The sequence below is a fragment of the Lissotriton vulgaris genome, chromosome 11 (assembly GCF_964263255.1).
Source record: "Lissotriton vulgaris chromosome 11, aLisVul1.2, whole genome shotgun sequence".
Classification (NCBI taxonomy): Eukaryota; Metazoa; Chordata; class Amphibia; order Caudata; family Salamandridae; genus Lissotriton; species Lissotriton vulgaris.
The window spans coordinates 993203292-993216184 of NC_141699.1; the positions used below are offsets into that span (position 1 = coordinate 993203292).

At 42.6% G+C, this 12893-nt stretch overlaps 1 protein-coding gene across 1 annotated transcript in view; it reads right to left on the reverse strand.

The window, feature by feature from the left end:
* Positions 1-8474: 8474 nt before the first annotated feature.
* The window catches only part of AHSG (alpha 2-HS glycoprotein), a 60267-nt gene continuing 55848 nt past the window's right edge, over positions 8475-12893 (reverse strand). The window contains exon 7 of the mRNA XM_086944236.1: positions 8475-10145. Coding sequence (XP_086800362.1) covers positions 9873-10145 — 273 coding nt within the window. The 3' untranslated portion in view covers positions 8475-9872. The remainder of the gene's footprint in view (positions 10146-12893) is intronic.

Consider the following 12893-nt stretch of genomic DNA (forward strand, 5'->3'; position numbering starts at 1 on the left):
AGTATCTGTATTGCTCTTCCTAGCCCTCTCAAGGGGTCTATAGAGCTATACAAACACATCGGTTGCTTCAGAGTGCATCAATTTCAAAACCAATGAAATGTGCCATGAGCGGTCAAAACTAGCATTAGGGGATGGTTATATAATCTGGGGGGCTCCCACGTGATTTCCTGTGTTATGTCTAGCTACTGGTATGCAACTAATGTGTCGAAGTCAACGCTATCCATGAATGCTGACATTGGATTGTACAACTATGTTGTGTATTACTTAAAACAAACAAATAAAGTTAATTAAAAAAAACACTAGCATTAGGGGAAGGTTTTCCCTTCGTCAACAAAGGTGTTTAAATTTCCTGACTTTTGCCGGCATCGTGGAGGCAAAGTTTGACCTACCCACATACAGTTGCAGTCGCTGTAGTTAAGAGTGGTGGGGCCATGTGTGGGGGGATTTCAAGAGACCACCACGAGGGAAAATTCATTATTTATTTAATTTTCCCTTGTGGTCGTCTCTCAAAATCCCCCCTCACCTGGCCCCACCACCCCACCACTCTTACCTGCAGCGGCCCAGCTGCCCACATCTCACATACCAGACAGATTTCTATGCATACTGGCCAGACCATACAGGGCAGGCCATCCTGAGCCTAAAAAATGCCCTATAACTTGTAGGAGTAGCGAGAACCTTGCAGGGATATATCCGATGTGGTAACCATGCTATCAGGATGGTGTCAGATAGACCAAAAGAAAGGTACTGACCCTGGTCCTCGGAAGTTAGCTCATGGTACAGGGAATTGTTTTGAAAGTGGGGTTCAGATTTTGGGAAGTGAGCATTTCAGGTGTGGTACCTCCAACAGAGGTCTGCCCAGTGGCATCTGCCCATTCACACCCTTTGAAGTAACAGCAATGGGCCAATTAATCTACCTTTCTAGGTCGAGGCTGGACAGCGCTGCTCTGTGAGGTGTGCTGTTTTAGAGTATGGACTTGAAGCCCACTCTCCGCCCATATTTTTCATTGGCTTGTGTCATTGTCTTTCATAAACGCTGGCTTCTGATTCGTTAATAGGCTTGTTAGTCCCTCCTTAGTACCGCCATGTCTTCATTTGGAACCTCCCATGAGGACACCCCTTTTACATGTGTTGTTGCTCGATAGGATTTAATTACAACCTCCAAGTACTATTTTGTTTAATGGTTTTCTCCTACCTGCGGCAGTCACGCTCTCTCCCAATGCTTTTGTACTTTTTTTTTACATATCGCGACACGCCACGCTGATAGTGGTTGGTGTGCCTTGGCTTTGCTTGCTGCACCAAACACAGCCTTATGTTTTTTTTTTACTCTTTGATTCTTTTTTTTTTTTATTTCCCCATGCCGTATTTACACTTAGACGAGCTGTGTCTAAAAACAGGGGTGTGGCCACCATTAGAGTGAAAGCTCGGTATGGTGTGCTTTTACAAAAAAAGCATTTGTTTGTCAACTTGGCAAGCAAATGCTTTTTTTTGTTAAAAACGCCCATACAGCTTTCACTTTCATGACGGCCACGCCTATTTCTTTAAACATGGCTTGTCTAAAGAAAGGGGCGCGGACAACAATAAAGTTAAAGTGCATCATGGGCGTTTCTACAAACTAGCATTTTTAATGCAATAGGTGTCGCTTTTACGAAACTCTCGTAAATGCGAGACCTATTGCATTGCAAATACTTGTTTTTTAAACTTTGCAAGTCGTGCACTTTGGAATGCCTGCAAAGTTTAAAAAGCTGCCCAGTTTGAAAGTGACCTCATATTGCAACTTCTCACTCTCCCTAGACAGCACAAGAGAGTTAACAATTAGTACCATAGGCTTTGCTGATCTTGGCCATAATTTCTAGTGAGAAGATTGTTTAACTTTTCCATAAAACACATAGGGCCTGATTGCGATTTTGGCGGTGCAGTATAAGGAATGCCCCGCCTCCGCACCGCCAAACCTGCCCACCAGATTATGACTGTTTTAGTCACTGGCGGGTAGTTCTTTGGCGTTCCCACGGCTGTGCTTATGTAATAGGCACCTCAATGGGAACACCAAAGGCAGTACCTGTACGGCATTGACTTGTGCAGTCCATGAAATGCAGGTACTAGGGTCCATTCACAGAGGGGTGCACATGTGCCCCCCTGCATGCACCCTAAGCATCCAGGCAACAGGGGGCCCTGGAGGGCCCCCTTTGTTTCCTCTGCGCCACGGTTTTCACGGACTAGGGACCTCCATGAAAACTGTGGCGAAGAGGAAATTCATAATATACTTGGCAGGACCGCAGCAGTCCCACCAAGCATATTGTGGCCTCAAGACTGCCGCGCCACCACCTGGGATCTCTGATCCTGGTGGTTACAGCGGTGCAATGGCAGTCTGACCGCCTGTTATGACCAGATTCTCAGACCAGATAGAACCAGCTCACCAGAGCAACACCAACCTGGCCAAAACGTAACCACCTCCCTCCTCAGGACCCATCTATCCAGGCACCTGGGTACCTACCTGAGGATGGGGAACTCGCAATATACAAGCTCATATCATTAGAAACACCACTAAATCTATAGGGATTACTAGGAATACTCACTGATTACTAAGGACGTCCATGCCCTACACCACACTCATACCTCATAGTCTCGCGACCACATGGGTCCAGACTAATCTACCCTGGGGCAGTTCTGATTATTTACCATTACACACTGATCACCATCAGTGCTCACTCGGCACCTCTGCAATCCTGCGTGCCTACACACCGGTCTGCAGCCCTGGCGCTCTCTTCCTCACAATCCGGTCCACAATCCGGCGGACCTTGACACTGGTGTCCTCCCCAGTGTTCTCTAACTCACAGCCCGGTCCACAATCCGGCGGACCTACACATCAGGCTTCCACCTGATGCTCTCTTTAACGCTGCTTACCAACGACGATCACTTTCCTATGAATACCTTCAGCTCTCTCTCTCTCTATGTTGGGAAGTTTCTCTCACTATTCACTAAAGGTTCGCTACTACAATAATATTATGGGATGGCCGAATCACTTAGTGTCTATCTATTTTCTTAGCTCAAGGGCTCCTCTCTCTCCCTAATTATTCAGTGGCTACTTACCTGATCAGGGGCAGCATCTGTTCTGGCTGTAACACCTGACTCGAAGGAAAGGTTACCTGTGCTTTAAGAACAAGAGACACACACTGTATGCAAGAGTTATTCCCTGATTTAAACGCTCTCTATCATAAGAACAACACATGCACACTGGTTCACTAAGAACTGGGGTATCTTTATTACAATAACAATAAAATGGAAATAGACACATACACAGATCTGCGGGGTCTCTGTAACTAACAGGAACTGTAACACACCGCTGAAAGAAAAGGGATTAGACATACAATAGCCTAGGGAATAAAGACAAGATTAAGGTGTAAGTGTAAAGCAAGCTAATTCAGACTACCTCACCTATTAGAAGGAATGTTTCTCTCTCTCTCTGGTGGGATCAGGGCTCTCTCTGCTCTCCCTCCGTCACCACAGCTTCACGCCTCTGGCTCAACTGCTTCAGCTGACAGCCTCAACTCCTCCATCTGCTTTAATGCATTCTGATAAACTGGCAGCCCCAGCTGATAGTTCCAGCTTTGTTCATATGACTGCTCTCTCCAGCTTCAGCAATCATCTGCCTTCTTTCTCCATTCCAGAAAACCAATAGAACTGAACTATACTCTTCAGCTCCAGCAAACATTCTACTCTTCACTCTTCAAGAACCAAACTGACCACTCCTCCTCGCCTGCAATTCGCTAATATGGAATCCTCTCCCCTCATGGAAATTTCCAACAGAGGGCTGCCTCCCACCAAATTCCTGTGCTAGCTCCAGGGCTCTCCGCGCAACCGCAGTGCGCATCTGCATGTTACGTCTGGGCCCAAGAGACAAACACATTCCTCAGATAAGAGCCAGTCCTGGCTGGTTTTCCCCTAGCAGACAACAGGCTTAACTATAAACATTACCTTTACCCTTCAAGCATCTCAGCTCTGCAGGGATAGAAAGCAAAATGGAGTCTCTCTAGTTCTGGGCCTTGTAGGCCTGAGAAGGATGAAATAACCCTTAGCTCTGTCAGAGTACCTACACAAACCATACTAATGTGTAATATAAAGTCAGGACCACAGGATCCACCCTCTACTATAGGCAGGATAATGAAAGGACACATAATTATGTCAAAGCCAATAGGCAATAGATGGATTGGAGTCAAGAATAAGGGATCTATCATCATATAAAGCAGCTATCCTCTTCTAGGTCTGAAAAAAAGGGCTTAAAAGGGCCAACACAAGGTAAGAATACAGATCCTAGATGTGAGCAAGCTTAAAGTCTTCATCACTCCGAAATAGAGCCAAAAACCATGTCAGGACACCGCCCTAGTTGCAATAGGGCGGTCAGAAGACCACCACGACCTCTCCCCCAGGAGTCGCAAGTCCGTGGACCGCCAGATTCATTGTCAAGCCCACAGGTTTTTCTCTCTATTGAGGTCTAAATGGTGGGTCCTTTAGAATTTGGCCTCACAGAATCCTCAGATTTCACCCACAACAGTGCCTTCCTTAACCTGTGTTAACTGCTCTACACATACGTGGTGTGTTGCCTGATTTTGGACGGTCTTTTTTAAATAGACTCAACAGTTACCCAAATTGTGCCTTATTGGTTGTAGTGAGGTCCTACCCCTTTACAAGTACTGAAACCAGTTGTAAATACAGGTGTGTGTATCTGCCATGTTTGTTTTAAGAAATTTCCCATACATCATGCTACCACAGCTAAGGCAGGTAAGTTACCACATACAAATTCCTGGGTGATAAGAATGGTTCCTTGGATCAAGGAAGAGTTTCCTCCACAGTAAGAAATGGTGAGAGAGTTTTTGGCAAATGTGAGTGAAAGTTGCATGTCTTGACAATGCTTCTTTGTGATGTTTTTACGCAGGTCGTACCAGAACTTTGGGTTTTGATAGCAGGGGTGATAAGCAGTTACATGGCAGACAGCTTTTGAAACACAGGTGGCACGGCTCACTTCTGACCAACAGGAACTGCACAATCTATATCTGAATGTGGGCTTGTCTCAAAAATTTGAAAGCAAAACTTTTAAAAGTCACTTTTTTAATTGTTCTAAAAATAAATATTTTGAAAAAGGAGAACTTCTCAAAATGTTTGTCCACAATATATATTGAAGTAAGGACGGTGTGAAAGGGATTAAGGTGCTAAAGATTAGGGGTTGAGCATATAGGGCATCATATTTAAGGAAATAGAGTTTAGGATGAAAGGTTTGGGGTTTGGAGTATATAAATTAGGATATTAAGGGTCAAAATGTATTAGTGAGGAGTATAAGGCTAATGTTATAGGTCAGGGTTCTCCAATGTCAGTCCCAGAGGGCCAGATCCATGCCAGATCTTAAGATAACTACATTTATCTGAATGGGGATTTGCTAAAAATCTGGCATGGATTCGGCCACCCAGGACCGACTTTGGAGAACTCTGATATAGGTTATAGGAGTAAATGGTATTAGATATAGAACTAAGGGTTCATGGAGGTTAAGGGCATAGATGTTAAGAATAGGGTTCTGGGTTGAGATGCTATGGATTTGGGGTAAAGGATTAAAAATGTATGACCCTGAGTTAAGGGTTACCGGAATAGGTTAAGGTGTTGGGTTAATGCTTTAAGGTATAAACATTTGCACTATAGAGGCGAGGAATATAGAAGTATTCAGGTTATAGGATTAAGGAATAGGGTTTCGTGTTTCTGGGTACAATTTATGGGGCTTAAGGGTATGCGCTAAAGTTTAAGGATAATAGGATTTAGGTTAACAATATAGGGTTAGGTGTTTCAGGTACAGGGTTATGGGCTAAGGGATATTGTCTACCATTATAAGTTATCTATTTTACGAATCCAGAGGGTTGGGGCTAGGATACAAAGGATGCAGAGGGAGTAGGGCATGAAGTACAGGGTGAAGTGTTTATGCAGTAGGTTTAAAATTGTGGGCCGGGGGGTTGAGGCTAAGTGTAGATTGTATAGTGGTAAGGATTTGGGTATGGGTTTAATGCATAAGGTTAAAGCATTGGTCGGTAGATTTACAGGTGTATAAGACTTGGATTTTAAGGGGCTAGGAGTGAACAGTGGACGGTTAATCCCTATGTTTATATTTGATAAGTGTCACAGTTGCTGCCTATCCATATGAGGGAAACAATAAAAAGTGCCACTTTTTACAGTAACACTAAGCTTAATTATTTTCCATTCAAAACAGTACAATTAAAAGTGATGCAATTGTAAGTGTTAAAAGCAAACTGATGCTTTTTCTGAGCTAAACATTGAATTAACATGTTGCAACCAGCTACTCTGGAATAATGGAGATAAGTAGAATTAAATAGTGCATTCAGTTACCATTAAATACATGGCAGAAAAAATGTTTGGGGATGTTGTGACATCATATTATAAATACATTTTTGCCTAAGTGAACTTGCTGATGAAGTGAGACAATAATTATCTTTTTTTAATATGGGGTGAGGACACAAATCTATACACCATGGTTTGCTTCCCAAACTGAGAGTATACAATCCTTCATGAGGGACTTCAGAATGCTCCTAATCTACCCCTCGAGCTCCTCTCCACACACACACCCTCCCCAATACCTCCAGCGTGGAAACTTGCGAGAAAAATAGCTCGGTGAGTTATATCCTTAATAATATAAATAATAAATACCTCGAGCTTGGAAACTTGCGAGCAAAATAGCTCGGTGAGTTATATCCTTAATAATATAAATAATAAAGAAATTTATAAAGCGCCTGGTTACGCCATCTCGGCATGTCCCCGCGCTGGGTGAGAAGACCTACAGGAAGCACCATATCAGTCGAGCAGGGGGGACTAAACAGTGAACAGGTAGGTTTTTAGTCGCTTCCTGAAATTAGCTTCCGACCTTTCTAACCAAAGAGCAAGAGGAAGATCATTCCAGTTTTGTGCTGCTAGGAGGCGGAACGAGTGACCAGACATTCTAGCCTTCTTTGTCTTATGAATCACAAGTTGTCCTGTCCCGAAAGATCTAAGAGATCTTCCAGGTACATACCTAGTGACCAGATTCCCCAAGTATGCGAGAGCCACATTCTGCAGGATGCGGTGACAGGTGAGTAGTGTCTTAAATAGCACTCTTTTTTTGACCGGGAGCCAGTGCAGAAGCTCAAGGGCTGGCTTTGATGCCGCTCTTCTGGGCCGCATCAGTGCCAGCCTTGCAGTTGCATTCTGGAGAACCTGTAGCCTGCCCAGGTTCTTGGCAGAGGCTCCCAGATACAATAGATTTCCGTAATCAAGGCGGGATGTAATGAGCGCATGTATCAACATCTGCCTCGCCTCTAAAGGGAGAAGATCCAATGTTTTAGGTAAAGTTTTTAGAACTCCGAAACATTTCCCCACTAAACGACGGATATGTCAGTCATAGGAGAGGGAGGGACCTACCCAGATCCCCAGATTTTTTGCCTCAGAGCAAGGTGTGGGGGTGGGACCCAAGCTCGGCGGCCACCATACCGAGGTCCAGCTGGACCTGTCTCCCCCTACCACCAGCAACTCGGTCTTGCTACCATTCAACTTTAGGCAGTTCTTATCCATCCATGAGGCAAGCTCCTGCATGCATGCTCTAAAGTTGGTAGCCGTAGCTGTAGGCGTCTGGGATAGGGAGATCAGCAACTGGGTGTCATCCGCATAGGAGACCACCTCTACTCCATACGCCTGCACAATCTCTGCCTGCGGAGACATGTATAGGTTGAACTTGGTGGGGTTCAGGGCCGAGCCCTGAGGTGCCCCTTGCTCCAATACAATATTCTCGGAATAGTGGTCTCCGCATCTGACCTCGAAACTACGCCCTACTAAGAAGGATTTTAGCCACCTCAGGGCTGGACCTGATACACCACTTCTGTTCAGACACTGTAGCAAGGTGTAATGTGAATAAGTTACTGGCAAGGTGTAATGTGCCACAGTGTCGAACGCTGCACTGAGATCTAACATTATCAGTGCCATGGTGTGTCCCGCATCTGCTCTCTGCCTGATGGTCTCAATGGCTCGTAGTAGAGCGGTCTCCATCGAGTAGCCTGCCCAAAAACTCAATTGCGAGGGGTGGAGGAGATTAGCATCTTCAAAGTGTTCCATGAGTTGTTTATTGACCCCTTTCTCTGCTACCTTAGCTAAGTATGGCAGCAACGAGATGGGTCGCAGATTTTCAAGAATATTGTGGCTAACATTTGGTTTCTTCCTAATGGGCAGGACTACTGCCCTTTTCCAATCCTTGCTGCTGACATGTATTGCATGTCATGACTGGACATCCTGGTAAAGCCAAATATTCTTTCCTCCTTCACTTGCTTCTAAAGGGAATTAGGTAAATGTAATATCCATTAGTTACAATGCCCAAAAACAGTAAAACGACAGTATTAAGCACTATATAGCTAGCAATTGTTACTAAAAACTCAGAAGCACAAAATTAGGCAAAGTAATTCTATTGAATATCTTTTATTCGAGTAGGTGCATAATTTTCTTTGATATTATTAAGGTGCGATTCGTAACAGTTTACTTTAGTCCATGAGTTTGCAAATATGACCATGTCTCTTAGAACATTCAATAATAAATGTTATTCGGTTACCATTTAATGCCTTTACATATTTCCAGTCCTTGCTATTTTGTGTAATCATTAATGTCTTGCATTCTTCCGTGGCATGCTGTATTTCTATGTCCCTAAGATATTAAACAGAAAGTCTGTTACTCCCTGGATAGTAGTTACACAGCAGCTGGAGCAAAGACAGTCTTTAAGCCAAAATGTGACAAACCCTGTTCAAGTACCATCTACTACTCTGAACATTTAAAAGACCTGAGCACAATTGGCCCAAATTAGGCCCCTAATTGATGTTTCTTTTTCATTAGGCTGTTATCCTGTGGAATGTTGATTCAATTCATTGTGTCATTTAATCATTTATTTATGATTTTGTTGGGCTACCAGTAAATAGTGGGGTGGTTGTATGGCGTTATAATAAGGCCAATAATATTGAACTACAAAAACATTGCATTTGCTACATCCTCTGGCACCACAAGGCAAAAGTAAGTGCTTTTTATAGCCTTATAGCCTGCCGTAGCAGGCTATACCGGCTATTAAAGGCCCGCTCAAGCGTTAAAGGCCCAAGCCAAAGGCAAGGGCCTTTAACAAGCAAGCGGAACTTTAATAGTCGGTATAGCCCAGCTACGAAGGGCTATAAGGCTATTAAAACAAAACATTCTGCCACTAGAGGGCAGAATGTTCCAACAGATAAAACAAAGGCCTCTCAGAGCCCGAGGGAGTTTAAATCCCCTCGGCCTCCAGAGGCCTTTGTGAAAACAAAATTGGAATGTTGCTTTGCGGGCCTTTACCAGCCCATAGAAGCACGGAGCACTCCAGTGTCTTCAATGGAGTGGTCCACATTCCAATGTTGTAATTATTGTTCTCATCTGCAGGTCAATATTTGGACCATGATATTGTAGCCTACAACCCCTGGTAAACATACACTTAGATTTGAGACTGTAATAGAGTCCTTGTTTTTATACTTACATGTAATGATTTTTCTCATTGTAAACACAAAACTCAATTTAACAGAATGTATTTGAATAGCACCAATTCATATTTTAGACTAAAACTGTGGAGAACCTTCCCTTAATCAATGAATTCATTTCTTTTGTTACTTCTAACACACGTTCCAAACATTCAGACTCTGGGCACACACATATTCTCCATGCTCTGTTAGGTGAAGTTACACAGAAATAGAATATGCATTGCTGTAATATTTTGTGGTCATCAGAGAGTGTATTTCAACATTGAGCACCAGTTAACTAAAACCTTGTATATAAAAACCCTGCTTTGACTAAACTTAGAAAAATCTCTTTCTTCCTGGGCACACTGGAAGATGCACTGCAGGAATGGGCTCCGCGACTAAGGATCTTTTAACGATAACATTGGTCACTGTAGGATCAGCTGGTGGTGCTGGAGGTGCGTCAACCGTTGGAGGAACCATCTCTGAAGAGGAGGATTCTCCTGAGGAGGAAGCCAAGTAGACAGGATGGAAATGGTGGTGGCTATGGCCCGCCTCAGCAGGAATAACATTTGGAGCTGGGTGAGCGCCTGAAGGATCGCTTGCTGCCACCTGGAGAAAAAAAAAGAACATTTCTCTTTGGTTGCTTTTTTAAAAATATTCACCTTTTACAACTTTCTAAGGCTTCTGTTTTTCCATCTCATTTTCTAATCAGGCTAGCCATCTCTGAAGATCTTTCCTTTTTCATTTTTAATTCAGTTAATTCATCCATCTATCTTGATCCATTCTCATTGATATATAAGCTCTTTTCTTTGTTCCATATATTCTGTCCCACCTTCCTCTTTATTTATGCCAGTCTTGTCTTATTCATCTCACTAGTAGAAGCCAAAGTATCACTGATGTGGCTAAAATTTGCACGCGGCTTTTGGTCTTTGAGTGTGGGTCATTAAGGTTAAAAGTGATATGAGGTGACGTGATGCTGCACCATCGATCTGATATGATATTTGAGACACCTGATTTGATCCAATAAAGAAGTGTGGGTTGAATACACCTGCTGTGTAAAGGAAATCATCATAGATCAAATTAGATGAGGAAAGTATAAAATTGTGTGCTCTAACCAGCCAATATTATGTTTTATTGTGTTGAATCTTGCTCAATCATAGTTCCATCAGTTTATATAAAGACTGACGTGATTGAGCACTTTAGCACCAAACCTTTGAACAAAAATAGACATTAAAAGAGGAAAATACAGCAGTGGTGAGTGTTGCATCTCCAGTGAATAATACTGAATCATTGGGGAGTTATGGTTGGGAAAAATAAAATTAATTAAAGTTGGATACAATATCCTCCACTGAGAAGGTATATTTACTATAAGGATTTCAGAGTATATATCTTTGGGGGTCTGTAGGTGGAAGTCAGATTTTAAGAATTCTCTTGTCTGAGTGTGTCAAATTGTATTACACCTTGCAGGAGATATATTGACCAATCAAAAACAGCTGATAGAACAAGGATCGTTTCATATACTCTGATGGGAAATCACCCATTATGTGGGAGGCACTAGATATTGAATGAAATAAACAAAATAACTAAGAAAAATATTTCCTCTGAACCATTACTGGTACAAAACTGGAGAGATTATACAGACATATCATGAGAAAGCAAGGTGTTAATCAAACTCTCAGAAGAAGTGGCAAAGTGAAACACTAAAGCATTGTAAGAACTTTGTGGTAGCCTTCTTAATTATTGTATTTGGTATTGCTGTGTACATTACTCTTTTCCGCTTTTTAGAAGCTTCAAGATTATTACAAAAGGTGAACAAACAGGGCTGCTGTACAAAGCTGTGTATGTAGGCAGAGAGTTAGAGAAGGTGTTTAGAGTATCAAATAATGCCTCAAGGACTATAAGGAATGCATTTCCAGAGGAGGTGCTTGAGGTGTTCAAAGTTCTTCCTTCATAATGCTTGTCCCTCAGCATAGATAGGGACAGTGTATTGCTAGCAGCTAGCATTAGGCAGCTGAGCCAGCTGTCAGTCAATATAGTTCTGGTTGTGTCCACATAAAGCCTCTCTAGTTACTCTAAGGATTTGGATCCTCCTGCAGTGCTCGAAGGGCCAATAATATATGACCTGAGGAGCTCATTACAAAGGTAAGATAAATGTTCAATAGCAGCGGGGGACCATTGGGGGTCCACAAAGACTACTCAGGAGCTCCATGAATGCTTAGAAAATGAATTTAATACTAGCAGATGAATCAAGTAGATATAAATAAAGAAACAGAATTGAAATCTAAAACTTTTAAACGTTCTGTAAATGTGAAGGAATGTGAAACGGGAGGCGAAAAATTGAGTTAGTATCCTCAGATTGATTCATAGGGCAGTGCAAATGCATCATACAGAATATTGTATGGACAATGGGTGGCTTCAATAGAATTTAGAAAAGCTTAAAGTTCCCATTGAAATTAACATTTAGATTTTTTTTTCCAATTGTTTGTGAATTAAATAAAATATTAATCATTTGTGTATTTTTTGATGAATGCTTGTTTCTGTATTTTTTTGTGTGTATTGGTTTGTCATTCAAATAATTGAAAATGCTGAGGTCCCCATCTACTAGTAATGACTCGGTGGGGGTGTGGGTGGGTTCCAGTAATGAATAACTGGGGTTCCATTGAAGTCATAAGGTTAAGAACCACTGTTCTACAGGGCTAACTTGTTGATATTGGCCAGAAACATGAGTATATGCATTTTCAGTACAAACAAGGGGGCATATTGCCAAGGGCCATTATCGCCGCTTTAGCTGGACTTTTTCCCGCTAATGCGGCGATAATTTTATCACCCTATTACCAAGCTGTTGCTAACACCAGTTAGCGACAGCTTGTAGGCGATAGCGGACATTTAGGGGCCCACTTTGCATGTCAGCGATAATTATAGCTAAAGGCATGCATAGTGGGAGTGCCAAAATGTCAGCGACTGAAAACAGTTGCTGCAATCGCTATCGCCTATGATCAACAAAGGCGTAGTTTTGGAAATATTCGCGCTAAGCGAGAATATCTCCAAAAGCTAACGCCTGCCCTGACCAGTTCTTATCCATGTTATCCAATGAGAGGTGGATAACATGGCTAAGAGCATTGTCACAGTAATGCCTGAATATCGCTGTATTGACAGCGATATTCACGCATTTCGCCTGTTTTTTAATCGCTCCTGAGATAAACCTTGCTAATAGCAAGGTATCTCAGCGATAAAAACAGCTGAAGGGCGGCGATAGAAATATTCCTGCTAAGCCAACACAGCGATAATTATCGCTAGTTGTTGGTAATATGCCCCAATGAGATACTACCCTGGGAATGAGCACAGCGTTCCTGGATG